Source organism: Molossus molossus, unplaced genomic scaffold (assembly GCF_014108415.1).
Source record: "Molossus molossus isolate mMolMol1 unplaced genomic scaffold, mMolMol1.p scaffold_m16_p_3, whole genome shotgun sequence".
Taxonomy (NCBI): domain Eukaryota; kingdom Metazoa; phylum Chordata; class Mammalia; order Chiroptera; family Molossidae; genus Molossus; species Molossus molossus.
Genome location: NW_023425366.1, coordinates 12,390,048 through 12,417,585, shown reverse-complemented (window position 1 = coordinate 12,417,585; position 27,538 = coordinate 12,390,048). Strand labels below are relative to the sequence as shown.

General features: G+C 42.6%; 1 protein-coding gene and 1 long non-coding RNA gene across 7 annotated transcripts in view; one reads left to right on the top strand and one right to left on the bottom strand.

Moving 5' to 3' along the window:
* Positions 1-993: 993 nt before the first annotated feature.
* Positions 994-24,210, top strand: LOC118642411. Of its 6 annotated transcripts, none has more exons than XR_004961709.1 (5): positions 994-1,122; positions 2,710-2,748; positions 4,106-4,128; positions 10,264-10,455; positions 24,030-24,210. It is a non-coding gene; the product is annotated as an uncharacterized LOC118642411 (long non-coding RNA). The 6 variants fall into 6 exon arrangements; XR_004961708.1 differs by having other exon boundaries at positions 4,106-4,307; XR_004961712.1 differs by having other exon boundaries at positions 4,106-4,307; positions 24,013-24,210.
* The window catches only part of CPLANE1 (ciliogenesis and planar polarity effector 1), a 106,773-nt gene continuing 96,931 nt past the window's right edge, over positions 17,697-27,538 (bottom strand). The window contains exons 49-53 of the mRNA XM_036280158.1: positions 25,760-25,818; positions 25,020-25,187; positions 22,837-22,961; positions 18,465-18,640; positions 17,697-18,027 (exon numbers count right to left, since the gene is read on the bottom strand). Of these exons, the coding sequence (XP_036136051.1) occupies positions 17,854-18,027; positions 18,465-18,640; positions 22,837-22,961; positions 25,020-25,187; positions 25,760-25,818 (702 nt within the window). The 3' untranslated portion in view covers positions 17,697-17,853. The remainder of the gene's footprint in view (positions 18,028-18,464; positions 18,641-22,836; positions 22,962-25,019; positions 25,188-25,759; positions 25,819-27,538) is intronic.

Genomic DNA, 27,538 nt, shown 5'->3' with positions numbered 1-27,538 from the left:
AGATGTTGAGTATTTTAATTGTTAGCAGATAACTGAAGCACACAATTTTTGATGACTAGTCTAACATGAATACAGGTAAGTCAAAATTTTTTGTGCAATGTAGATTTTATAAGCAGCAAGCAGATTTATCCTATGTTCATTTAGGAAATAAACTTAACTAGTTCCCCCCCCCCCCAACTTTAAGTTGCACAAAGAACTCATTCTGATTACTATTCTGATGTCCAGGTGGTCTGCATCTTTAGAAGTAATGATATAAACTGGGGGGGGAAATTACTTTTGCAAATATAAAACCTATCAGATCATCCATTTGAAATGATAATATTATTTGAAACACCTGATAGTACCTTTCACTCTACAAAAAAATCCTACTGCTTTGAACCTTTTACTGTTTGCCTTGCTCCATTTTTAAAGTTTGTTTAATCCCTTAGCTGTTTTTTGGGTTTTTTTTTTCTTTAGTCATAGGAAGCGTATTATTTATTACACAAATTTATATTATTTTTATTTATTTGAAGATTTTTCTAAATGCGTTTCTTGTCCTATTGGTCCTGAGAACGAATTGAATGTAAATTTGGTATAGAAAGGTCACTGACCAAATAGATTTCAGTTTACACAGTTTATTGACCAAGTCTACAAATCTCCATGTGTTTTGCATACCACCACCAACACTTCCTTTGTAAGACTCCATTGCATATGGCTTCATTGCTTGGAGTGATGCAGCATGCACACAGTTATGTTTTTCCCCATTAGAATTTATTAAAGCTATTTTAGCTTTTTGTTATGGAACCACCACATATCCATCACCAAGTTTCAATCTGACCAAGCTTATTTGAGCTACACCCTATATACTCCCCCCCCCTCATGTTTTTCCGAAACAAATCCCAGACATATTATTTCATCTATGAATACGTCTTTAAATACTAATACTTGACATCAAGTAAACAAACAGTAAGTGTTCACATTTTCAATTTTCTCAAAATGTCTTTTATTTTAGGTCTTAATCCATAGGTTTCTTCATCTGCCTTTTATTCTTTGCAAATTTTTCATGAAGAAACTGAATTGTTTTGTCCTTGGATTCTTAAGAAAATGGTTGACTTTAAATAGAGGAACAACAATTATTTTCTGGTTTGTAATCCTTTTTTTTACCTTAATTTATTGTAGGTTTGAGAGACATTGTCTCTCTTCCAAAGTCATGTGGTGTTCTTAAGCCTGCATAACTAGACAGAGGTACCAATCTGGACATAATAAAGTGAGGTAGGTTCAGGTTTCAGAAAGATGGTGATAAATATTTAATCCATTGAATTTTAGTTGGCAAATGCCAAGCAGGCAATTGGAGATAAACTAAAGAAAGCAAGTTTAAATAATAGGTTACCCTGTGATTAAAGATCTTCGTTGGAAATGTATGTCAAGTACTCCTTAAAATAAGTGGACCGCAGGCTGTGATTATTTTATAGTTTATAACATTACAGGTTTTTTTAATGGAATTTTGTATTTGTGACTATTTTCATTGTTTGTTACTTTGTCAAATAGTCCTAGTGTCTTCACCCTTGACATTCACCTGCTAAGAAATGGCAGCGTAAGTTTGTCTTGATTGTAACTTGCTTATAATTTAGGGACTAACCTCATTAGATTTAGATTCTGGAACAAAGAACAGGAAAAGGTATTTATGTTTGTCATTAAAGCTAAGCCAATAATTAATCTCCATATTCTATAGTTTCAAAAAATACAGTGTGGGGCAAAAGTAGGTCTACAGATTTTTGTATGGAAAATAATACAATAATTAATAAATAATACAAGAATAAACTGTATGGCCAGTGTGGATTAGTGTCATCCTGTGTACCAGGATGTCTCCAGTTTCATTCCTGGTCAGGGGACATGCCTGAGTTGCAAGCTGGATCCCCAGTGGGTGATGTGCAGAAGGTAGCTTATCAATCTCACTGATAACTCTCTCTCTCTCTCTCTCTCTCTCTCTCTGCCCCCCCTCTAAAATCAATAAAAACATTTAAAAATAAACTTTCACATACAACTACAAACCTACTTTTGTCCACCCTGTATTTATAGAATAATTTAATGTGAGGGAGCTGAGAAATCATTTAACCCGATGTTCTTAACCAAATTTCATGAACCTCTTTGAGAATCTAAAGGAAGCTATGTAATCTCTCCTTAAAAAACTGAACAGATTTCTCAGTATCTGCCTGTCTCTCCTTTCCCTCTCTCCCTTCTTCCCCCTTCTCTCGTTCTCTTTCTCTCTTTAAAAAGAAAAAAAAAATCCATGCCCAGAACTGTGCATACAATCCTAAGGAATTCATGGTCACTCACACCCCAGTTCCATGTATAACGACTTGGAAATTTATAGACTATAGGTTAAGCAATCCTAATCTATACCTTTTTTACAAAAATTTTTTTTTCAGTTACCGTTTACATTCGATATTGTTTTGTATTAGTTTAGGTGTACAGTGTAGTGCTGAACCCTTCTTTTTAAGAAGGTGCCATTGAGGTGAATTGATATCTACAAACTACATGCCTACTTAGTACCATGGCCAAGAGCACCCTTGGGATCTTACTCCCACGTCAGTTGCTTTTATTAGGAAGGTTTTATCTGGAAAGTCTTTATTCAGTCATCTGTTAAGATCTGAATGTATGTAGACTACTTAATAACTAAATGTTGTGGTTCTTGATACATTTTCAAAAAATTCACTTTTATATTCTCAGATTTTGAGATGCCTACTATCCTGTTTGATAAATGGAGAGGTAAAATGTGATATTTTATGTGTTCTATTTTTTATTTTAATTATCTTCTATTTTACCTGGCTTGATGTAGAAGACTAAAAACTTGGATTGGTGAAAAGAGTAATAACTTTGAAGTCAGAAGACATAGTCTGAAGCCATGTGTTATTGAAATAAGTGTAATATGAAGTTTGGTAAATAAAGTCACCTAGCATGTTTTGCGGGAGCTTATTTTAAAAAGTTGTAATTATCTCTCGTGCATATTTGGATCATCAGAATGTTTGGTTAAGTGGGGAGTTGGGGGATGGAATTCTGAAAGTGGACAGCGCAGAGGGAAGGAAGCAGGGTGTGGGTAGTGCAGTATCAAAAGACGAAGCTATAGAAACTAAGGAGAGATAAGTGTACAATTTTGAGAACTTAAATTCTAATGTGTAGACAGGAGAAGGACTTTAAGCAAGGGATTAATTAAAGCTCACTCTGGCTGCTAGATAAAGCATCTGAGGACATTAAGAAGAGAACACAAATAGTAGTAATCTCAGATAGTGAGTCTAAACTAGGATGATGATGGGAGCAGCGATAAAGAGAAGATTGGAGAGAGTGCAGATGTATTTAGGAAATAAAAGTAGCAGGAATTGAGAGTTGACTGGATTATGTAAAGGAAAACTGGCATTAAGGATGGCTATCAGGTTTCTCTATGTTGGGTGACTAGGCTCAATTTTAAATATGTTGAAAATGAGTTCCTGTGGGCTGTTCAGGTGATATCCTGAAAGTGGGAACATGCACAAGCATGACACTTCCAGGGGGGAGTTTGGGCTGAGGCTACATTTGGGACTCGTCAGCACCTAAGCTGCAGAGTGAGCAGCATAGAGTCAAAGGAGGACTTTGGAGACTACCAACATTTAAACTACGGTGGGAGGAAGATCAGTCTGGAGGAGACGGGAAATGATTAGAGGAGTATGGGAAGAATCTAAGGGATTAAAGTTCCAAGAGGGAGACAGAAAGCAACATGTGAAATGCAACATTGAGATGAAGGCTACAAAGTGCGTGGTCCTGCCATCTAGGATGTCAGTGGGAACCTTGAGGATGAGCAGTTGCAGCGAGAACGGGAGGAAAGCCAGACCAGGGTTGAGCTGAGAAATGAATGAGAACCTTGGGGGAGAGGGCTTGGGCAGGAAGAGAGACAACAGAACGGAAATACTGGATATTGAAACGAGAGAAAAGCAGATGGTAAAGGGCCTTAAAAGCCACATTCAAGGTTTGGAAGGGCTTTAAATAGGGTATAATATGCTTGGAGCTGTCGTTCAGAAAGATCACTCACTGTCTACGATGTAGAGAATTGTGATGATGCCAAACTGCATGACTGTATTATTTTTCTCCATAGGGCTCAGCTGCACAACCAAAACAGTAATTTGTCATTGATCCGGCATTGGGTGTTTATTGAAGAGTTAGATTAAGAAAGAAATGGAAGAATCAAAGTTCAGAGTCTCCATTAAATAGAAGACGAGTACAATGCGAGTAGCAGAAGAGGAGTAATGGGAAACTGTGGAGTTGACCACAGGAGTGGTCAGTCGCGAAGAGGCTGAGTTGAGCACTGGAAAGACAAAGTCACAGGCCTTTCCTGAACTAAAACACGGGATTCCTTCTTTCCTCTCGTACTAACAGCTTTGTCTCATAGATCACTTGGTATTGACAGTAGTTCCACAATTTTTTTAGTTTTCGCCAGTTCAGTCATTTGACAAGTAATGGCTGGGTGCCTACCATGAGCAGTGAACTATGTTGGACCCATTGGTACTAAAGCTTGTGTTCTAGTGGGATAGTCAGGAAATGAACCACCCGGTACACAGTTATTAAATTACAGTTGAAGTGAGTGCTTGAAAGTAAAATTAACATCATGAGAGTAGGTGGGTCGCGACCCCTTTTGAGGGTCGAACGACTCTTTCACAGGGGTCGCTTAAGACGTAACAGTAGCAAAATTACAGTAATGAAGTAGCAACAAAAATAATTTTATGGTTGGGGGTCACCACCACATGAGGAGCGGTGTTAAAGGTCGCGGCGTTAGGAAGGCTGAGAACCACTGCCCTGAAGTAATCTGGATGGCTGGGCAGCGCGGAAAGTCTCCTCCAAGCTAAACCAGTCCTCCAGCAAGCCTGACCTGAAACAGATACGATAGCTGCCAAATAATGTTAGTTGAACCATTTGAGAAATGGGGAATTATTTTTTAATTGCTCCCAGCAATTCATTCTATAGGGACATGATGGTTGAACTCCGAAGTCTGAGGGAGGGAAATAAACGAAGGCTGCACGGAGAATGGCAAGTTGGTGCCACACGTATGGCAGAGGCCCTGAAGGACAGAGGAGCTCCCTTCACAAGCCGCACAGTTCCTGTGAATGACTGAGAACAGAGACAGATGGGCCGAATCATGCTTGTGTGGACCATGTTAAGAATGTCCTGTGAGCATTGAAGAGCCATTAAAAAAATTAAGATGGGTCGGGGTGGGATAGGGATTTGCATCTGTCACATCAGATTTGCATTTTAAAAGATCACTGGCTACAATTTATACAGTGATTGGAGGGGGCCAGAATGGTCCATGTGAAAAATGATAACTTGGGCTGGGGTGATGGTGGGGAGGAGCAAAGTAGCCTCATTTGTAGAACTGGTTAGGATGTTTAAATTGGTCACATAGCTTTAAATTGTAATTAGGAAAGAAGAGGTGTGACTTTCCTTAGTGAGATTTGGTGAGTGAGACTAGTCGTCCTGGGTTGGTGTCCACATAGAAGAAAACATGACTTACCTCTTGGTTCATCTGGAAGATGGCCCGTGAGGAATAACCATGATTTGAAGTGAGGAAAGGAATGAAAAATGTGACGTTATCACAAAAGGAAGAAACTAGTCTTGGTGGATTTCTGCATAGCTTGAAACTCTCGCCCTGACCAGTTATCTCAGTGGTTAGAGCGTCAGCCCATGGACCAATGAATTTTGAGTTCAATTCGGTCAAGGGCACATACCTCGGTTGTGGTTTGGTTCCCGGCCCTGGTCAGGGTTGTGTGGGAGGCAACCAGTCGATGTGTCCCTCTCACATCAATGCTTCTCTCTCTTTCTCTCCCTTCCTCCCACTCTATCTCAAGGTAAACAAAAATATCCTTGGGTGAGGATTAAAAAACAAAACTGCCTTTTATACAATTCAAAATAATTCCAAGATAAAAATTTTAATGGGACAGGCTTTTAACACAATAATAAAGTTTCTATTATTTAATAGTTTAATTTTTTATCTAAAGAAATAATCCTTTGTTCATAAAGGAAATGACTTGAGCTTTCTTTTAGCTCTTTGGGTGGTTCTATCCATATCTCTAAAGAATATACAGTTATAATTTATCCTAGACCTTATATATTGAATTATATTAATGACCAATTGACTTTTTTATGATAGATAGGACTTGGCTCTCATACTGTTCTCCTTTCCTTCCAATATGAAGATAACAATTAACAAGCATTTATGTATATGAAACTATGTAAATATTGTTCAGTCAGAGCCAACATTTAATGTACTATGAATACATTTCCTTTCTTATACACTCTTGTTTTTCCTTTAGTGAAATTGCTTTGCTTTTTCTAAATTTATTTTTTATTGTTGAAAGTTTTGCTCCCTTTTTCCTCATTGACCCCTCTTCCCCTCTCCCACTCTCCTCCTGCTTTTTCCAAACTAACATCTGTGTCCATTGGTTGTGCATATATGCATATAAGTTCTTCACTCACATAACTTCCACACAGAGAAATCCTTAATTCTTTTCGAGTATTCTTTCCATATCATTCATTTGTTTGAGGTCCCCCCCCCCCAACCTCCTCCCCCTTTCCTCCATCAAGAAACTGCTTCCTGGAGCTGTTCTTACTTTTGCACCAGTCTGGACTTATTTTCCAGGACTGCCGCAGAGGTGCTGAAGCAGACCTTTCTTATCGCTCTTCTGGTTGGACTCAGAACCTGAGACAGTCTGGAACCCGCGCCTTCATCCTTTTTGCTTAAAAATGTCTTGCAGTAGCTTCCTGAGAATGGACACATGGGAACAAACCTTTGGAATTATATGTCTTTGTTCTCACCTAATTGATCAACAGCTGGGTCTAGAATTCTAAGCTGAATATTTCCCTTTGAGAGCATTTTCACTAAAACGTGGCTTATGCTTTTGCTGTTAAGAGGGCTGCCACTGTCCCGATTATTGTTCCTTTGTCTGTGGCCTGTGTTTCACCTCCATAGAAACGTTTTTGGATGTTTTCTGGATTTCTTTTATTTTAAAATTTCACTACGATGTCCCTTAATGGCTCTCTTTGTTAAACTTATTTTTCAGGACTCGTTATGAACATTTAATCTTTTAATCTGTGTCCTTAGCTATGAAGAATTTCTTTGGTAATTTCTTCCTCTTTAGTTTCTTTATTCTCTGTAATTTTCTGTTAGTCAGATAGTATCCTTTCTAGACTGATCTGTTATATTTTTTTGTTCTTTTGTTTGTTTGGTCTTTTGGCTCTGTCTTTGAGGTTTTTCAACTTTATCTTCTAACTCTTCTCATATTTTTATTTCAGCTATATTTTACTTTCAAAGAGTTTCTTCCTGTTCTCTGATGCTCTTCTCATATAGTAACTTGGTCTTGTTTTATGAATGCAACATCTCACATCTATCTGTCAGATTAAACGTAGAATTTTCACTTGCCGTTGGAGGCCGGAGCCCTTGAGTCATAGCCAGTGCGTCATGTGTTGAGGCTGAAGGAGGCTGTCAGTCACATTCCTCACTCTTCTGAGTTCTAACTAGAATTATAAACTAGAGTCAGGCAAATGGAGATCAATTGAACAGCTTTATTGTCAGTAGAGCCTGAGTAAGGAACATAGTGTAGCCTGGATCTGCAACTGCAATCAAGCTTGCTGTCATCCATCCCAAATCTAGCCTTCGAGACCCATCTGCTGCGTGGGGCCGCCTGCCAGGCAAATGATCTGCTCAGCCCCCTGAGAGAAACTGCCCCTCATCAGGCGCCGGCAGCACGGACGGACAATGAAGTCACTCGTACACTTGGATTTTAATACGTGTATTGCACTCATTTTTAAAAATGGGAATTCATTGGTGTTGAATGTGCTCTTACAACTCACCTGAACTATAAATCCTCTCAAACACAAAGAACTTCCAGGGAATGTGAGGATAGTGTTTCTTCTGTCATTGAGCGTTCCCGTTTGTTTTAGTTATAAAATGCCATTTCCTCTATTTTCTGCTTGACCTGTTTTCTCTATTATTTTGCCCATTTAATTTGGATTTTCTCCAAATGTCAGGTGATGCCTGGCTGTCCATTCAGAGCAAGGTGCTAAAAATGTATTGAAGCTCTGAGTGTACATAGTTGGATTTCATCTGGTGGGCTCCAGTCTAGGGCAAAGATCAAATCTGTTTTCTGGAAAGGGCCAGAAAATAAGTATTTTAGGCTTTGCAGCTTATCGGGTCTATGTAGCAACTATGCAATTAGATAGTATGTAAATGGATTGGCAGATTGTGTTTCACTGAAACTCTGGAGAGAGGACCAGAGTTGCTGACTCTGCGCTGAGGCTGGGAAGCTGGAGTCCTGCCTGCGACGTTGCAGCTGCGAGGCCTTCGCACGGGCGCAGAGACGAAGAGCCGGCGTTCTGGGTAGGAAACGTCACCTCACCATGTCCCTCTGGGCCTGCTTAGCTCTGAGTCTCGTTTACCATTCTTCACTGTTCTCCTTCTTCTTTTTTTTTATCCTCACCCGAGGACATTTTTCCATTTTTTTGTACAGATAGAGTGGGAGGGAGAGAGAGAAAGATTGACGTGAAAAGGACACATTGAGTGGCTGCCACCCGTACAACCCAACCAGGGCCGGGGACAAACTGCAACCGAGGTACATGCCCTTAGCCGGAACCGAACCCGGGTCTCTCCGGACCGCAGGCCGACGCTCTAACCACTGAGCCAAACCGGCCAGGGCTATTCTTCACTGTTCTCTTTTGCACAAATTATATTATAGCTTCCTCACTCTCGTATGCTTCTTGCTACGTCTCTCAGCCAATAATATCTCCTCTCCCATTCTTTTTATTTCTGTTGAATCACACATTCAAAAATTCCTTTAGTTAGAAAAAGAATGCCTTTATTATCCTTTCACTTGGGTCTTGAGAGAGAGAAGGAATAGTTTATCAATACACTATCTGGGAACCATTTTCAAACTTTTGATTTTTTTTTTTTTTTTTGATAGAGCAAGAGGGAGAGAGGGAGGAAGAGAGAGAGAAACATCGATGTGAGAGAGACATATCGAGTAGCTGCCACCCACACGACCCCAACCAGGGCCAGGGACAAACTGCAACCGAGGTACATGCCCTTAGCGGGAACTGAACCCAGAACACTCTGGTCCACGGGCCGACACTCTAACCGCTGAGCCAAACCGGCCAGGGTTCAAACTCTTAATACTGAGGTACTTTTAATTAGTTTGTTTTTAATATATTTTAAATACTTTTTTTTTAATTAGTGTCATTGTTTTTGAAATCCTATATAAAGTTTTTTTCTTCCACTAGGCAACTCCCACCACAGAAGTTGGCCCCAGGCTCTCACACACATATACAGGCTGGGACATTCATTCCCAACTTACAAACCAGCCTTGGCTAATGGGACATTTTTCCTCTCGGTGTTTTCTAGAGTTAATAAATTTATGCAAATAAAAGCATTCGTTTCCCTCAAAATCTCTTTGAGGGCACAGGGCCACTGTCCAGGTGTGGGACACACACAAATCGCCAGCGCGTGCACCGCTGGCAGGAAAGTGGAGTCCGGAGGGCCACCGAGGTGACTTCTGCACAGCTGTCAAGTGTGCGTTCCTCTCCTGTTTCCTCAGCAGGTCTGATTCCTCGCGGAGGGGCTCAGCAGGACACAGAGCATGTGCGTGATCATTTGAATTGTTGAAAATAGAAAATCGTATGTGCTATAATGGTGTGTCACGAGTACATCGAGCATTTACTGAGTATGTGCTACAGGCTAGAAACCTGTGGGTGCTGAAGTGAAGATGGTGAGTCTGAAGTCAGTGTTGTGAACCCAGGTTGACAGAGAAAATGTCTTGGCTGAAACTGCGTTGGATTCCTTAGCCAACAGATTCCAAACTCACCCAGAATAAGAGGAGGGCGCGCAGACATGACTTTGCTTTGGTGACAAACTAGACTAAATGTGGTATGTTTTCTAATGGAAATGTGAACAACGTAAGGTGGTTTTGAGAAATTGGTGAATCCTTTAAATAATTGGAGGTATTTCTGAGCAGGGGCTGTACTTAAAATTTATATATGGAAACTGCTTCTTTTAATCCATGTATGGAGGGCATGAAATCTAGACTCTTCCTTATAAGTAGAGTGGTCTGGAGCCCACTCATTCAGTGCTTCCTCTGTGTTCAGACACACTAGGTAAAATCGTCGTGTTGCAGTTTTTGGAGACTATGAGAACATATTCACGCTAGAGGCAGTCTGCCTGGGATTTTCAGTCCTCTGCTGATTTCTCTGCCCTCCTTCATTCCTTATTTTCAGGTTTGTTGTATGGATGTAAAATTCACTGAGACTACGAGAAGACTTCTGCTTCAAGCCATGACAGTAACTGATACTGACTTTCCTGCCTGCCTTAACCATGAAAGTGCACAAAATATATGTGAGGCAACCGCTTTTAGACACTGGACAACATGCAACAAGATGGTGGTCCCCAAGAGAAGGAAAACTCATGAGGTGAGTCTCATGAATGCCCAGCTCTCTGCTTAAGGATTTTGTCCTGACTCTAAAATAATGAGCTTGAGTCACGTAGACCACCGTGGTGGTCTGAGGAGGCAGAGGTCAGAGTTGAGGGTAGTAACTGGCTGAAATCTGTAGAGTAGAGCAAATAGAAAAGAAAGCTGTACAGTAAGGACCCCCAGATGCCTGTGTGTGGGTTCCCGGTAAGTCCCTGGAAAAGAACTGAGCTGCTTTTGTATTCGGTGCAAGAATACATGAGGCTTACTAGAAGCAGTTACTCCAAGGCTGAGAGAACAGGTATTAGAGGCTGAGTGTGCTGGGGAATGTTGGGGGTCCAGCCCAGCTAGAGTAGTGGAGAGATCTTGTAGACACCTCATTAACACTCCAGGCATCCAGGTCCAACACCAGAAGGATGATCTTAGAAGTAAAGACCTTGCCTGAGTAAGAGAGACAAAAAAAACACCCTTCAAAGTGAAGGTGAAATCATGATCCCATTTGGTCAGTGAAACCTCTGAGAGAATTGATTGCCGGATCTGCCCTGTACGAAATGCCAGCGATCTTCAGGCTAAAGGGAAATCCTAGACAGAAATTTGGGTCTACAAGAAAAAAACGTAAAAGCACTAGGAATGCTAATATCTTTACGAGACAACAGAATATTAAATCAGGAGCGGCAAGTAAAAGAAAGTAACTAGTGTGAAACCAGCTTAGTTGTGAAGTGGTGAGAGTGAACTGTGATCACAGTGGAAGACGGGAGAATGTTGGAGTCTGGTAAGTCAAGGGTTCCTATTGCTAGCCCTGAAGCAGCAGTTCTCAAACTTTTTGTTCTCTTTATACTCATAAAATCATTGAGGACCCTGAAGAGCTTCTGTTTATACGGGTATGTCTGTGAATATTTATCATGTTAGAAATGAAAACTGAGAAAAATGTTTAAATATGTATTTTAAATTACAGTGACTCTTTTTATGTTAACATGTAACATGTTGATAAAAATATCTATTTTCCAAAAAAATTAGAGAAAAGAGCAGCATCATTTTATAGATTTGCAAATCTCTTTTCATGTTTGAGAAGACACCTTAATTCTCATACCAGCTTCTGCATCAACCTGTTGCATATGTTGTTTTGAAAACACATTGTCATTATATAGGTATGTAGCTGGAAAAGGAGTATTTAATAGCATTTTCAGATAATAATATTATCTGATACTATACCAAAAATTGACAAGTGGGTGAAGGTTTTGATAACTGCCCATCTGTACTTGCTAAGCCCTCCACCTTCTTCACCCAGTCCCTCAACCTCCCTCCCACCTGGCAACCATCAGTTTGTTCTCTGTATCTATGAGTTTGTTTTGTTGTTTAGATTCCATATATAAGTGGAATTATATGATATTTATCTTTCTCTGACTGACTGATTTCACCTAGCATAATACCCTCTAGGTCAGTGGTTCTCAACCTTCCTAATGCCATGACCCTTTAATACAGGTCCTCGTGTTGTGTGTGGGCGTATCTGCACGTGGGCGGGCCTGCCTGGAGATGGATGGAGGAGCGGTGTCACGGTTCTTAAGACCATCGGAAATAATGTGTTTTACGGTGGTCTTAGGAGACCCCTGTGAAAGGGTCGTTCGACTCCCAAAGGGGTCGCGACCCACAAGTTGAGAACCGCTGCTCTAGGTCCATCCAGGTTGTTGCAAATGATAAGCTTTCATTCTTTTTATTCCATTGTGTATATGTATGACATCTTTTTTATTTAAAAAAATGTTTTTATTTCAGAGAGAAGAAGGGAGAGGGGGAGAGAGATAGAAACATTGCTGAGAAAGAAACAATTGGCTGCCTCCTACTAGGGATTGAGCCCAGACTGGGAATCAGGCGACTTCCTGGTGCACACAGCTACTGTCAACCAACTGGGCAGGTACCACCTCTTCTTTATCCAGTTGTCTATTCATGGACACTTACCGTGCTGCCATATCTTGGCTATTTTAAATAATGCTGTAATGAACATAGGGATGCATGTATTTTTTTGAATCAGTGTTTTGGATTTCTTCAGATAAATACCCAGAAGTGGGATTGCTGGGTCATATAATAATTCTATTTTTAATTTTTTTAGGGATCTCCATACTGTTTTCCATTAGTGGCTGCAACCAAATTGCAATTCCACCAGCAGTGCACAAGGGTTCCCTTTTCTCCACATCCTTTCCAGCACTTGTTTCTGATTTATTGATGGTAGCCATTATGACAAGAGTGAGGTAATAGCTCATGGAGGTTTTAATTTGCATTTCTCTGATGATTAGTGATGTTGAGCATTTTTGCATATATCTATTGGACATCTGTATGTCCTCTTTGGAGAAGTGTCTATTCAGGTCCTTTGCCCATATATATTTTTTTATCCTCACCGGAGGACATTTTTCCATTTTTTTGTTCAGATAGAGTGGGAGGGAGAGAGAGAAACATCGACATGAAAGAGTTGTGCTGTCACCCGCATGACCCAAACAGGGCCGGGAACAAACTGCAACCGAGGTACGTGCCCTTAGCAGGAAACAACCCAGGTCTCTCTGGACCACAGGCTGACGCTCTAAGCGCTGAGCCAAACTGGCCAGGGCCCTCTGTCCATTTTTAATTGAATTGTTTGGGGGCATTTTTTGGTGTTGAGTTGTATGAGTTATTTATACATTTTGGCTATTAACCCCTTATCAGGTATATCATTGACGAATATGTTCTCTGATTCAGTAGGTTGTCTTTTGTTGTTGGTTTCCTTTGCTCTGCAAAAATGTTTTATTTTATTTATTTATTTATATTATTTTATTTTTGTTACAGATGTTTCTCCTTTTTTTCCCCATTGACACCTTCCTCTCCATCACCCTCACCCCGTCCCCAGCTTTGTTGTCCGTGTCCATTGGTTATGCGTACATGCATATAAGTTCTGTGGTTTATCTCTTCCCTCCCCCCACCACCGCCTCTTCTGGGGATTGTCAGTCTGTACCCCACTTCCACGTCTCTGGTTCTACCCTATTCCTCAGACTGTTATGTTCATTATATTCCACAAATAAATGAGATCATGTGGTATTTGTCTTTTTCTGCTTGGCTTGTTTCACTTAGGGTTAATAGCCAAAATTTATTCACTTTCCAGGTCCCTCCATGTCGTCTCAAAGGATAAGAGATCTTTCTTTCTTAGAGCTACATAGTACTCCATTGTGTATATGTACCACAACTTTTTTTTATCTATTCCTCTACTGATAGACAGTTGAGCTGTTTCCAGATCTTAGCTATTGTAAATAGTGCTGCTATGAACATGGGGGTACATAATTCTTTCTGATTGGTGTTTAAGGCTTCTTAGGGTATATTCCTAGAAGTGGGATCGCTGGGTCAAATGGCAATTAATTTTTTGAGGTAATACCATATTGTTTTCCATAGTGGCTGCACCAGTCTGCATTCCTACCAGCAGTGTACTAGAGTCCCCTTTTCTCCACACCCTCGCCAACACTTGTTGTTTGATGATTTGTTGATGGCGGCCATTCTTTTTTTTTTTTTTTTAATCCTCACCCGAGGACATTTTCCCATTTTTTTGTTCAGGTAGAGTGGGAGGGAGAGAGAGGCACAGAGAGAGAGAGAGAAACATCGACGTGAAAGGAACACATCGAGTGGCTGCCACCCGCACGACCGACCAGGGCCGGGGACAAACTGCAACCGAGTTACGCGCCCTTAGTGGGAACCGAACCCGGGTCTCTCAGGACCGCAGGTCGATGCTCTAACCACTGAGCCAAACCGGCCAGGGCGATGGCAGCCATTCTGACAGGTGTGAGGTGATACCTCATTGTTGTTTTAATTTGCGTCTCTCTAATGATTAGTGATGTTGAGCATTTCTTCATATGTCTCTTGGCCATTTGTATGTCCTGTTTGGAGAAGTGTCTGTTTAGCTCCTCTGCCCATTTTTTAACTGGGTTTTTTGTCTTCCTTTTGTTGAGTTGTATGAGCACTCTATATATTTTGGAAATTAACCCCTTATCTGATGTATTGTTGGCAATGATGCTCTCCCATATGGTGGGTTGCCTTTCCATTTTGATGGTTGTTTCTTTTGCTGTGCAGAAGCTTTTTAGTTTGATGTAGTCCCATGTGTTCATTTTCTCCTTTGTTTCTGTTGCCTTAGGTGATGTATCAGTGAAAATTCTGCTGTATATGATGTCTGAAATTTTGATGCCTACATTTTCTTCTAGGATTTTTATGGATTCATGGGTCACATTTAAGTCTTTTATCCATTTTGAGTTTATTTTTGTGTATGGTGTAAGTTGATAGTCTAGTTTCATTATTTTGCAAGTAGCTGTCCAATTTTCCCAACACTATTTATTAAGAAGCTGTCTTTACTGCATTGTATGCTCTTGCCTCCTTTGTCAAATATTGAGCATAATGTCTTGGGTCTGTTTCTGAGTTCTCTGTTCTGTTCCACTGGTCTATATGCCTGTTCTTGTACCAGTAGCAGGCTGTTTTGATTACAGTAGCTTTGTAGTATAACCTGATATCTGGTATTGTGATCCCACCTACTTTGTCCTTTTTCAAGATTGCTGTGGCTATTCGGGGTCTTTTTTGTTCCATATGAACTTTTGAAGTATTTGTTCTACTTCTGTGAAATGTGTTGGTATTTTGATGGGGATTGCATTGAATCTATAGATTGCTTTGGGTATTATGGACATTTTAATGATGTTAATTCTTCCAATCCATCCATAATTATCTTCATCTTTAAAAAATCTTTATTGATTTGAGGGGGGTGGGGATAGAGAAATGTCAATTTGTTGTTCTACTTATTTATGCATTCATTGGTTGCTTCTTGCATGTGCCCTGACTGGTTCATGTGCCATGAACCCACAACCTTGGTGAGTGGGGATGAAGTTCTAACCAACTGAGCTACCCGGCCAGGGCCTCCATCATGATTTTCTTAAATAGGTTTTTAATTCCTTGCTCTTTCTCATCTCCTTCTGGCACCTCCATGATGCAAATGTTAGTACGTTTGAAGTTGTCCTACAGGCTCCTTAAACTATCCTCATTTGGGGGAGATATTTTTTCTTTTTGATGTTCTAATTGGGTGTTTTCTGCTTCCTTATCTTCCAAATTACTGATTTTATCCTCTGCTTCATCAAATCTGTTGTTGATTCCCTTTAATGTATTCATTTATTTTTCATTTCTGACTAGTTCTTTTTTACATTTTCTATTTCTATTTTTATGTTTCCCATCCCTTTGTTGAAGTTCTGAGTTCATCTGTTCTTCTCCTAACTTCATGGAGCATCTTTATAATCAATGATTTGAACTGCATCTAATAGACTGCTTGTCTCCATTTTTTTTTAGTTCTTTTTCTGGGGTTTTGTCCTGTTCTTTCATTTTGGGACATGTTCCTTTGTCTCTTCATTTTGGGTGACTCCGTTTGTTTCTGTTTTAGGTAGATCTGCTGTACCTCCTTGTCTTGTCAGAGTGGCCTCATGTGGCAGGTGTTCTATGGGGCCCAGTGGCACAGTCTACCTGGTCACCCAAGCTGGGCACCTCTGGTGCACCCCCCACCGCTGTGTAGGTTGTGTACCCTCATGTTGTGGTTGAGCCTTGATTGCTGTTGGCACATCAGTGAGTGGGACTGCCCTTAGGTTGACTGGCTGTGACGGTTGGCCAGGACCACATTGATGAGCTGCTGTGCAAGGGCTGACCCAATGGAGCTGGAGTTGCTTTACTGGGGCTCTGGTGCCAGCCAAGTCTGCTTTCTGGATGTGTGGGTTTGTGGAGTTGGCTGGGTTGGCTCTGGTGTAGTCTGAAGCTGGCTACTCGGTATGTTGGTTCTGAAGCATCTTCAGAGGGGCTCCAATATAGATCAAGGTCAGCCATCATTTGTGCCCAGCTTGGTGCTACAAAGTGACCTGAGGTTGGTTGCTGCTTTGTGCTGTGCTTACAGGTGCTGGAGAGACACTATTTGGTGAACAAGGATGGCTGCCACTAATATCGGGCTTGGGACCCTTTGGTGGGCACCACTTGTGAGCTGAGCCTACCTATCATTTGTGGCCACCTAGCTGAGGCTATGTTCCAAGCCAAGACTGGCCACTGCTTATGCCAGGTGTGTGGCTACTTGATGGGACTTAAAATGTAAGTTGAAACTGGTCACCGCTCATGTCAGACTTGGAGTAGCTTGGCAAGAGATACGTGGCCCACCAAGGCCAGCTGCTGCTGGCGTTAGTGTTAGCCAGGTTATTGGAGAGCTCAGACTTGGCGCCTGCCTGCACTGGGATGGCTGTGGGGAGGGTTCAACAAAGAAACAATGGTGCCTGCCACCACTTCCATCCCTAGAGGAAGCTGTCCCACCACCTTTCCCCAGCCCTGGCCCTGAAGTTAGTCAACTGGGTTCCTCCCTTTGCCACTTTCTGAGCTGCTGCCTCTGCACTGGAGCCTAGAGCAAGTGAGTTTGTGCACGAGCGAGTCTGGATGTGGGCCCTTTAAGACCTGCAGTGCCTAGGTCCCCAGTGGCCTTCCTTCTCACCTAGACGTAACCTCACTGCTTTCCACAGCCAGATACTAGACTCCCCTCCCGGTATGAGAACCCAGGGCTGGGGAGCAATGTGTGGTTGGGACACCCCTGGAGCTCAGGGGGTCCTCTGCAGCCGAGATCTCTCTCCCCCCTCCCAGCAGCCTCAGTGTGGCTGCTGCTTTATATCCTTAGTTATGGGCTTCTGTCCAGCTAGTCTTTAGGTGGTTCTCAATGATGGCTGATTTACCATTCGGGTGTAATTTTGATAGGGTTGTAGGAGGTGGGGCGTGTTGACCTACTCTGCCATCACGGTTTTTACCAAGTTAATGATCATGACCCGTCAGGAGTGATTTTCCCTTCTTTCCTGCCAACGCACCCAGCCCTGTGTCTTCCTCAAGGTTTTCCAGGCCACCGGGCAGATCTGCAGGAGAGTTTGTGTAGAAGTTCGAGCGGGGGCAGGTGGTTCCTCTTCACGCCTGGGCCAAACCCTGAGCAGGTACATTTTAGGATCTGTTCATAATTTATTCCGAGTGTCTCAGGATTGTGATTGTCTCCTCCTTTTTCCTATCAGGTCTACTCATACAAAGTTTGTTTTCTCAAACTTGGGGGGTAGTAAATGAGGACACAAGATTTTTATTGAAAGGAACTTAAATTATGCGAACTTGGCTTGAAAAGTATGTTTTATTTTTTCATCATTTAAAAAATCATGCCTAAAGATAAGTCAAATGCAAAAATATATAATGCATCTACAGTTAAAGAACCCTTTCCCATGAAGGCAAAGTTATTGAGAAATGTTTATTTTCCCTCCTGAAATGGCTTGTCCAGGTGGTGAACTCACTCATTAAACCCACCCATCTCAGGATTACGTCGTTGAGGTGCCGGCCCTAAAAACAGAATGATGTTTAGGCCTCACAGATCCAGGGCCCAGTGGACAGACAGGCTGTTGTCTTCCACGCCGGCGACCATGTCTTCGATGGCCTTCCAGTCGAGCTTGCTGAGGGTGCTGCCAGTGCTCCCAGACACACTGTCCGTGCCCCCCCGCCCGGCTCGGCGCTCTGGCTCCGCTCCAGGTGGTGGCAAGTCCTGTCAAATTGAGAAAGAGAGTACGTGGTAGGCCTAGACTGAGAAAAACAAACGGAACGTGAACCAAAGATTCTAGAGTTGTTCATCCACTAAATGGTGAGGGAATGTGGAGGGAACCAGGGCTGGGGTTGCCCAGCGTGTCTGGATTGGCAGTGAGCTGAACGGACAAGGCTGGGTGTTTCTACCTGTAGTACAAGGATCTGTTCTGACATGTCTGTGGTTTTTTAGTTAAAACTACAAAGTCAAGGAAAATTCTGAAAGATAAATTCCTTTGAATCACTGCATCAAACTGACCTAACAATCTTTCTGTATCTCTACATCCTACAGAAAAACAAAAAATAAACTCGTACCTCCCCCCACGCACCCCAAAAAACACCACAAAATCCGAACAGCAGAGAGGGACCCCAGGGCAAACCGAACCCTGCGGCGACGCTCACCTGCAGAAGGGGGCTCTGACATCTGTGCAGAATCGTGCGGATGTCGGAGGGCACCAGCCAGGGGCTCACCACAGTCTCCTCTCTCTCGTGCTCTGCACACGCCTGCTTGCTCTGGGGTGCACGCCCAGCACGCCCGTGCTCTGTGTGCTGCAGACGCCGCCGCGGGGCAGTAGGGCCTTTTGAGGGGAGGAGGAGAGCATGCATTGGGACTGAGTCACTGACTGTGACTTTCAGCCTCAAATCCACGGCAGTCACACTTCCCCTCATGTCTGGATCACGGTCTGGGTCTAGGCTGCTTCAGCGTTCTGACAGTCCTGTCCTGCCAGTGTGAGAGAAGGGGACGGAGTTCGGACACCTCTTCTGATTTGAAAAGTGAGGGCGCCCCCTAGGACGAGAGTGCAGGGGCAGAGGCCACAGACGGAAGCAGAGAAGTCCCAGCTTCAGAGCGGGGCGAACTGGAACAGCGGGCGTCCCTTGCTCCTGGGGAGGCTTGTGGAGCTTCCAGGGGTGCTGCGGGGCCGTCTGCACTCGGGCTTCCTGCCCGCTCGGCCTGGCACAGGTGCCAGGGTAAGTGCAGTGCCCGCACAGCAGGCCCCTCCTCCCGGGCAGCGGTGCTTGTAGGAACGTACCTTCCCCAGCCAGGGCCAGAGGTCGCTTCACAACCCCTCGGACCCAGGGCTCCTCCGCGCCAGCCCCCGCTGAGCGTGGCCCGCTCACACTTATGTTCCAGCCAGTTACAGCCCCTTGCCGAGGGGACCTGAAGGGACACCCAAGACACGGGGCATGCGGCTGCCTGAGGAGGGGACAGGGTGGGGACATTTTACCAGCCTCATACACGTGAAGGTAAGGATACCTCCAAGAAATAAGACCCCCCAGAACAGTAACAGCAGCACACATCGGGGTTTACTATGGGCTGTGCTTTACCTACATTCAGTTCCAAGTGTCCCAGGGCCTGTCTGCCAGGGTTGTATAGACAGCTAACGGAAGAAAGAATGTGAAAGGACTTTTTAAACTGTGAAGAGTAACATGGGACGTGGGGTGGGCTAGAGGGAGACATTAAGACCACTCGGTGTAATCTCTCTCTCTCTCGGGGATCCCAGCTAACATGAGCAAGTGTCCAAAGGTGGCGCAAAACAGGCCTGAAGGACCAAATCGACAGGTCTGCGCCCACGGCTATGTGAGCAGGGCACCTCCTGTGATGCCCAGCACTGCGGTGAGCCCGTGACGCGCATTCACTGGGGTAGTTTCTTCAGGGGAGAAAACGGTGCTTGCTCAAGTGGGCTGGGGCGTGCCCGGGCTCCAGTATGTGGCGACCTCGTGTTCCAGGCTCTCCACGGCTGCTCCTCTAACCGCAAAGTCCACTCTCATTCTCAAATCTGTATTTGAAATTTCTGAGAGTGATATGTGTTTTTTGAAGATTTAGCATTAAATTCAAGAACTTCCTATTCCTGACTGACCCCTACCATTCTGGAAGGAGAGTGCACGGCCCTTCCCGCGGCCACTCTGGCTCCTCCAGCTTTTTTTCTGGGTGGAAATGGCATTTCCTGCGAAGACCAGCAAACGCCTTCAGCGTTCTGTGTGCACACGATGGTCCATATATACTGAGACCTGGAAGGCAGGGACCTTCTGAGAGGTAGATGATGTGAACCAAGAAAGCAAAAGAAAAGCTCAGATGAGGAAGGAAAACTCTACTTTGAGACTCAGCATCCTGATAGCACAACCTGGTCCTTTTCCAGATGGCTTATGTCCTATGAAAACATCTCTGGCAACTGGAGAAGTCAAGCACATAAGTCTATTAGCTGTGAACGCCCAGACAAAATGCCAGGTTAACTTTATCAAGAAAATGATTAACTATGTTTTCTTAAATTATAGAATTAATAGCAACCGTTTCATGTTTGTAATGCACAATATTTACTTATAATCCTCAGTAACTCGATGAGGTAGGTTTTAAAGGAACGTGTCTGAGGGCACAAGGTGAGCGACAGAGCTGGGACAGAGGCCGAGATGATCCCAAAGCTAGAACTTTTCTATGCCTCGGACACTTCTTGGTTACTTATTATGTAGCCTTTATACTGTTTCTGATAGAACTAAATACAAAATAAACAAAACTGACTTCAAAGTATAATAGTTTATAAGCAGGGCTGAAGAAATTAGCAAGAAAACTGCATACAGTTGGACAAGATAGATATCAACATAGTGTCAGAGTCACAAGTATCTTCAGAAAAAGCTCTTCTGCAGATGAACTGTAGAGACTTTTAAAATCCTGATGGACCCTTACTTCCCCATCCGCAATGACCGCACTTGCCCATCCATGTGGGCTCAGGTTTCCTGCATCACTGACTAGGGAAGGACCTTGGTTTCTCTCCCATGTCTCCACAATACTGGGGACCTAACCCTCTGAATATAGCCAGGGGACATGACTGGGTTCTGGGTGTGGTCAAGGCCACCTCTAGCACTTCTAGATAGTGTGTTCACAAGGCCCTTGTGACGAGATGAAGCGTGGGACACACGCTTACACGTAACTACAGCATAAGACCTGCAGTAGCACCTCAAGAGGAACACAATGCGTGACCGAGGGTTCCGAGGACAAAAGAGAAACTGCTTCAGGTATCACTGCTGCCATTTCTCTCTTCATATTCACAGCCACCAGGCAAGCTAAGCATCAGCCCCAATTTAAAAATGAAAATATGGATGTTAAAATTCATTATATCAGGGTTGGAGAAACTAAAGAATTAAGATTAGGGATGTATTGCAAGACAGTGGCGAGGCATTTGAGGTATAAGGGAGAATCTCAAGGAAGGAATGGGAGCAAGAAGCACAGCATGTGGCTGGAAAACAAGCCTACTTGCAAGTTGTATGGGGACAGGAAGGCGGAGGGCAGGACACCTGGAAGCCAGGGAGAGGGTCTGGACTCATCTGCTCGCAGGGGCCCGAGGAGGGGCGAGGCCTCAACCCAGTGCAGGGCATGATCCAACAGAAAGACATTTCCATATAATCCCAGATTTTCCCATCTGATACTAAGACATCCTTGTCAATTTTTAATATTTCAAATTTTTGGAATATGCATCAGGTGTAAAATAAAATTTTAAAAGCATGGTTACTATTTTAAATTTTCAGTTTAAAAACAGCAGTATTTTCTTATTGTAATTTGTCAATCAAAACCAAGAGTAACCAAACTATGAAGTTTTATCAAAAGGATTAGCATCTATGGAAATTTCCATTTCTACACTGAGGCAGCATACTGAATTGTAGGTTCTCACTGTGTAGGCACTAGACCCAGACTGCATTTAAAGTTTGGTTCTGCAACTTCCTACCTGTCTGATCTTAAGCAGTTTTATTTCAGCTTTCTCTGCCTTGGTTTTCTCATCTTTAAAATGGGAACATAATACCTATCTAATGAGCTGTAATTAAAAGCTTAATCAGAACCTGGCACATTATAGTTATTATTATACATTTTTAGCTGTATACATTTATACTACGTTAGCCATGATTCTACATTTTATGTGTAATTGTTTTACAAATAAGTAGGTTTTACTTTAATAATCAAAACTCAACTATGGCAAAATTAACTGAAGGAAGGCTAGCAATAAATAACAGATGTTGTATCTTTAAACGTGGAAAAGGATGTTCAAAGGATAAAAACATGCTATTATTTCAATCTGACCTCTTAGTCCTCTTCTGTTTTACATCCATACTGAAATCTACCAGAACTTTATTTTGTCAATTACAGTTGACATTCAATATTATTATTATTATTTCTTTATTGGTATTAGAGAGAAAGAGGGAGAGATAGAAACATCGATGAGACAGAACATCGGTTGGCCGCCTCCTACATGCCCCCCACACCTGGGTTGATGCTCAACCACTAAGCCACACCGGCTGGGTGACATTCAATATTATTTGATATTAGTTTCAGGTGTACAAGATAGTGGTTAGATATTTATATAATTTACGAGGTGATTCCCCCCAGTAGGTCTAGTACCCACTGGCACCATACAAAGTTATTACACATTATTGACTATATTCCCTATGCTGTACTTTACATCCCTGCAGAACTTGATTTGGAAATATCAATTTCTTTAGCCAAACCCACAAAAGAAACAGATTCCCAAATAAGTCATATCTAATTTACTGACTGTTCAAATTTTATTACAAAAAGGCCATTTGCTTAAAAATATTCCTAGGGTCCTTTTATTTCAAAGCATAGAAGAAAATCCCAGTCCAGCTAAGTCTTTATCCATCAATGTCTTGCATTCTGCTGAAAAGAATCGCTTCTCACCAAGATTTATATCATTTGCTCATGAAAATACAACTTTGGAGACAAGGAGGAATAGGTCCAAATTACACAAGATAAAAAAGCTTTAAGTCTTACCATGTGGCCAAGGTGAGCCTTGAAGTTGTCCAAAAGGTTTTCCTTTTGGGATATAACTTGGTTTGGATGTATATCTGACTTTTCCAGGTCGATTTATTGGGAAGTTGTGACCGTGTCGAGTCTCTCTAAAGTAGAAATTACATCATTATTATATTCCTAGAATCTCATATCAGTGATAAAACTGTATTTCAAAAAGCCCAAATTCGATCTCAGATGAATACACTCACTTATTCTCTACCTCAGTGACACAATTAGTGTGTAATAACTCTCAACATATTATTCTTCATACCTCAAACTTCATTTGTATTTTGCAAAGAGATCAATTTTGTTCTCTGTCTCTATCCATTTCAAATCATCTATATATTGTCCTGGTCAGTGTTGTTCAGTTGGTTGGAGCACCATCTCATTCACCAAAGGGTGGTGGGTTTGCTTCCCAGTCAGGGCACACACCCAGGTTTTAAGTTCAGTCCCCAGTAGGGCGTGTGCGGGAGGCAACGAATCGATGTTTCTCTCTCACATTGATGTTTCTCTCTCTCCCACTACCTCTCTCTAAATTAGACTTTTAAAAAGCTTATGTATTTAACAGTTACTTGTGTATTTAAGACCCTGCTTTAGTCTAGAAAAGATTTAAGGGGCATCTGGTATTTTGAGTACACCCCAAATTACACATACTAGCAATCTGACTATGTCTAGGTTTGTGTTGGGTACATCTCCTCTGGCCCCTTCAATTATGTGATTATGTTTATAATATTAGTCATTTATTTTGTCAGAAGGTAGTAATTCTTTTTTTTTTTTTTTTAATCCTCACCCGAGGATATTTTTCAATTTTTTGTACAGATAGAGTGGGAGGGAGAGAGAGAGAGAAACATCGACGTGAAGGGACGCATCGAGTGGCTGCCACCCGCACGACCAACCAGGGCCAGGGACAAACTGCAACCGAAGTACGTGCCCTTAGCGGGAACCAAACCCGGGTCTCTCCGGACCGCAGGCCGACGCTCTAACCGCTGAGCCAAACTGGCCAGGGCAGAAGGTAGTAATTCTTAACAACACTATACTATCAATTGTTCATCTTATAAATCACCAACAAATATAATTTTGTGTTTGTTTCCATGTATAAGAAACTATAGTTGGATACTTTCTTTAGCATTCTGTTTAATTCCTGCCTAATGAACTCAGATCCAAACCTACTGCAGGTCATTAATTTAAGAAGAAACATGTAACAGTATCTACAACTGAATCAGCAACAACTGGGCGGTAGGAAGAGACAGCAGAGGAGGAAGGCGAGCTGGTGGGGACTGTTTCTGCAAATTACAGGAGGAAATACTAACAAAAACTACAGAAAAGAAAAAGGACTGAATGGACATCAAACTTGCATTAGGTAAGCTGAAGAGGTTTATTATGACTTAAATAGAGATTTAATGCCATTGTCTTTTTAAACTTTGGTAAGTCAATAATTAGGGGCCATGTGTTTTCTTCACTTTATCATCAAAATCCTGAGCAGGGCAGATGCAGTGAACGTGGGTCACAAAAGCGCTACATTTCTTTTTTTTTTACAGTTATGAAGTAGCAACAAAAATAATTTTATGGTTGGGGGTCACCACAACATGAGCTGTATGAAAGGTCGTGGCATCAGGAAGGCTGAGAACCACTGCTCTAGGGGATGGTCATGATCTGTTCAAGGTAGACAGCGTGTCCGAGTGCACGGAGAGCCACGTGGAGGTCCGTGGAGCTGCAGACAGGTCTGCAGGCCGAGGGCGACGGGCCCCTGCAGGGCTGAGCCTCTCTCGCTGGAGCCTCCTGGCTGTGGGCCCCGCCCCCGGTTTCTGGACAGCCCAGGGCTCTTCAATGCGGGGTCACCAGGCGCTGCTGCTGGCTACCCGTGGATGTGGGGACCCTGAGCTGCCTAGTGGGCTGGTCCTCCCGGCTCCCTCGCAGGAAGGCCACCGGAGGGTCTCCCTGGACCAGCTGCCACTGGCCATAGCGGCGATGACCGGGGTTCTGTCTCATGAAAAGGAACCCCCCACAACCTGGCCCTAGGTTATAATAGGAAATTACATTAAAAAGAAGAAAAAAAAGACTAACAGTCATTCTAATTCCCATGTGGGAAAGAGTCGAGAGGTGGTTAGCGCTACATTTCCTACCAGCCGGCATGATCTCCCGCGATGACGTACACCTAGTCCTACCTTCCCGGAGAAAGGGAGCCGGGCAGTCTGGCAGTGCGCGCGGGTCTGGGCTTGGGAGGCGGTGGTTTCTGCGTCGCTGCTGGTAGCTGTGCGGACTCAGACAACAGTTCATTCATCAGACTGTGTGCTTGTGAGAGTCGACGGCTGTAGTGGTCAGAGAGTAGCAATCTGTAGAGAAAGAATTAATATTTAATAAGAGTCACTTTCAGTTCATATTTCTAAAAGGAACATAGTGTTTGAAGACTACCTTGCACTTTTTTTTCAGTGCTTTTTTTTTATCCTTACCCAAGGACATTTTTGCATTTATCTTCAGATAGAGCAGGAGGGAGAGAGAGACACCCCAAATGGGGCTGGGGACAAACTGCAACCAAGGTTCATGCCCTTAGCGGGAACTGAACCCGGTCTCTCTGGTCCACGGGCCAGCACTCTAACCGCTGAGCCAAACCAGCCAGGGCTCAGTGCTTTTTAAATATAATATCAAAGTTCATATGCCTGAAAGCCATCAGGCAGTATTATGAAAGGTGGCTCTGGCCTTTGGGGTCGTTTCAAAATGCATACACATATCTGGATTGGGACGGGGAGGGGAACAGCAGAAATAAAAGTCGTAAGAACGGAATGGAGTAAATACTATCTGAAAGCAAATTCCTAAATAGGCTAGAGGAGTCTAATTCTTTTCCTCCCATAACTGACAAAGGGGCTACTGGGGAAAGCGGGGTTCCTGGGGCAGAGCTGCCACTCACCTGTCCTTTTCGTGCTTCCGCTTTTGTCTCAGCCTGATTTCCCTTGAAGTCAGGTAGAACTGCACAAGAAATACCGGGCAGCTCATCACTGTACAGCACAGACCATCATTCATTACGATCCACGGAAAACATGAACATTCCACTGATCGATTTTAACAGGAGGTTAAAATATTATTTTGTTATTTAGGAAATAGTACAAAATACTGTTATATTTGATGAAGCTTCTGATCCCAGCACAAAACATGAAAATGTTAAAACATCATGTAATTAAATAAAATGGAAAGCAAAATCTATCTTAATAGCTAAATTAAAATATTTTCTGAGAGAACCTTATCAGCTGCATTTTGGGGAAATAAGGACATTTTAAGGATGGAGACACTTATACTTCATAATACTCAGTCTTGTGATTAATCTCACCATGAGCTTGGTAGGTAGAGCAGAAATGAGCCAGACATTTAAAATCATCACTATAATGTTTCAAAATGTTCAGCAGAAACTCACTGCAGCGAGTTCACTGTGACTGTAAACCTTCAAAACTTATTACCGAGGCAAACCTGCAAACATCAACTGTGTGCATCGCATCCTAGAACATTAAGTTACTGCGGAGTCACACTAATGAGGTTAAGTCTTTTTTACACACTTTAAAGTGAATGCACTTTCTCAAGATCCTATATAGGAGTCATAAAAAATTAAAGGTCTCATTGATTCCGATAGAAATTCAAATAAAGTTTTTAATTACATTAACCCCTCATTAATCCCATACCTTTACCCAAACAGAAGCTAAAAATAAAGAAGCAAGTATATGATCCTGAAGGACGCATCACAGAGTTTCTAAGGCAAGCAGTCTGGATGCCCTCAGAGCCAGGTGTGGACACAACTCTAACCCTCTTGGGTATTTACTTGGCTGATAAGGAGGGGGACAGGGGACCCTCCCCGGCCCCATGGGGTGGAGGCACACATATCTACACATGCTCTTTAAGATTCTGGTCATGTATCGTCCAGCCCAGAAAGTCATCACCATGTCCCTAGGTCTATCGACAAAATGTTATATTGACATCAGCATGCTCTCTCCAGACACAGGTTAGTAAATTACACACTTTAAATAATAGTTAACCTACTTTAGCACCATTTGGTGCTTAAATGTGACAATCTTATCTGGAAAATTCACTTATGGAATGTGTTCCCCTAATGGTGCTGAAAAAAATGAAGTACTATTTTATTTCCGATGAGAGAGTAAAAGATAAACTGTAATCGGAGTATAATCTACATGGGATTTTCATAGTAATGTGATAACTAAAGGAACATCGCTGTTTCACCTTTAGAACGCTTCTGACCTGGCCATGGTAATGTCCGTAGTCAGAGCTCAGTAAACGGAGGTTGACAGTCTATAGGGCAGTTGAAACACACACACACACACAGTGCCATTGTTCTGTTGGTACATGACTGCACCATACTTTAAAAAAATTTTGTAGATAATGTATAGGTAGAATACTGATTTTAAAAATGGCTTTACCACACACAGAGTCAGGAGTTCAGCTGCTATTGACACTCAGTGAAAATTAAGGGAACAAGTCTGTTTGTCACCCAATCACTCAAGCTCCTCATGTATAACATGCTAGAGCCATAATTAGCCTGGAGGGGAAAAAAATACTTGAGATATTCAGTAGAACATGGCTTGCACAATACACCCCGCTGCATTTTGTTAAGGTCATTTCCTAACCTTTCTTAACTTAAAGGCTGCCTTTTCTATCTGTCAAATAAAAAATGCATCTAGATGAT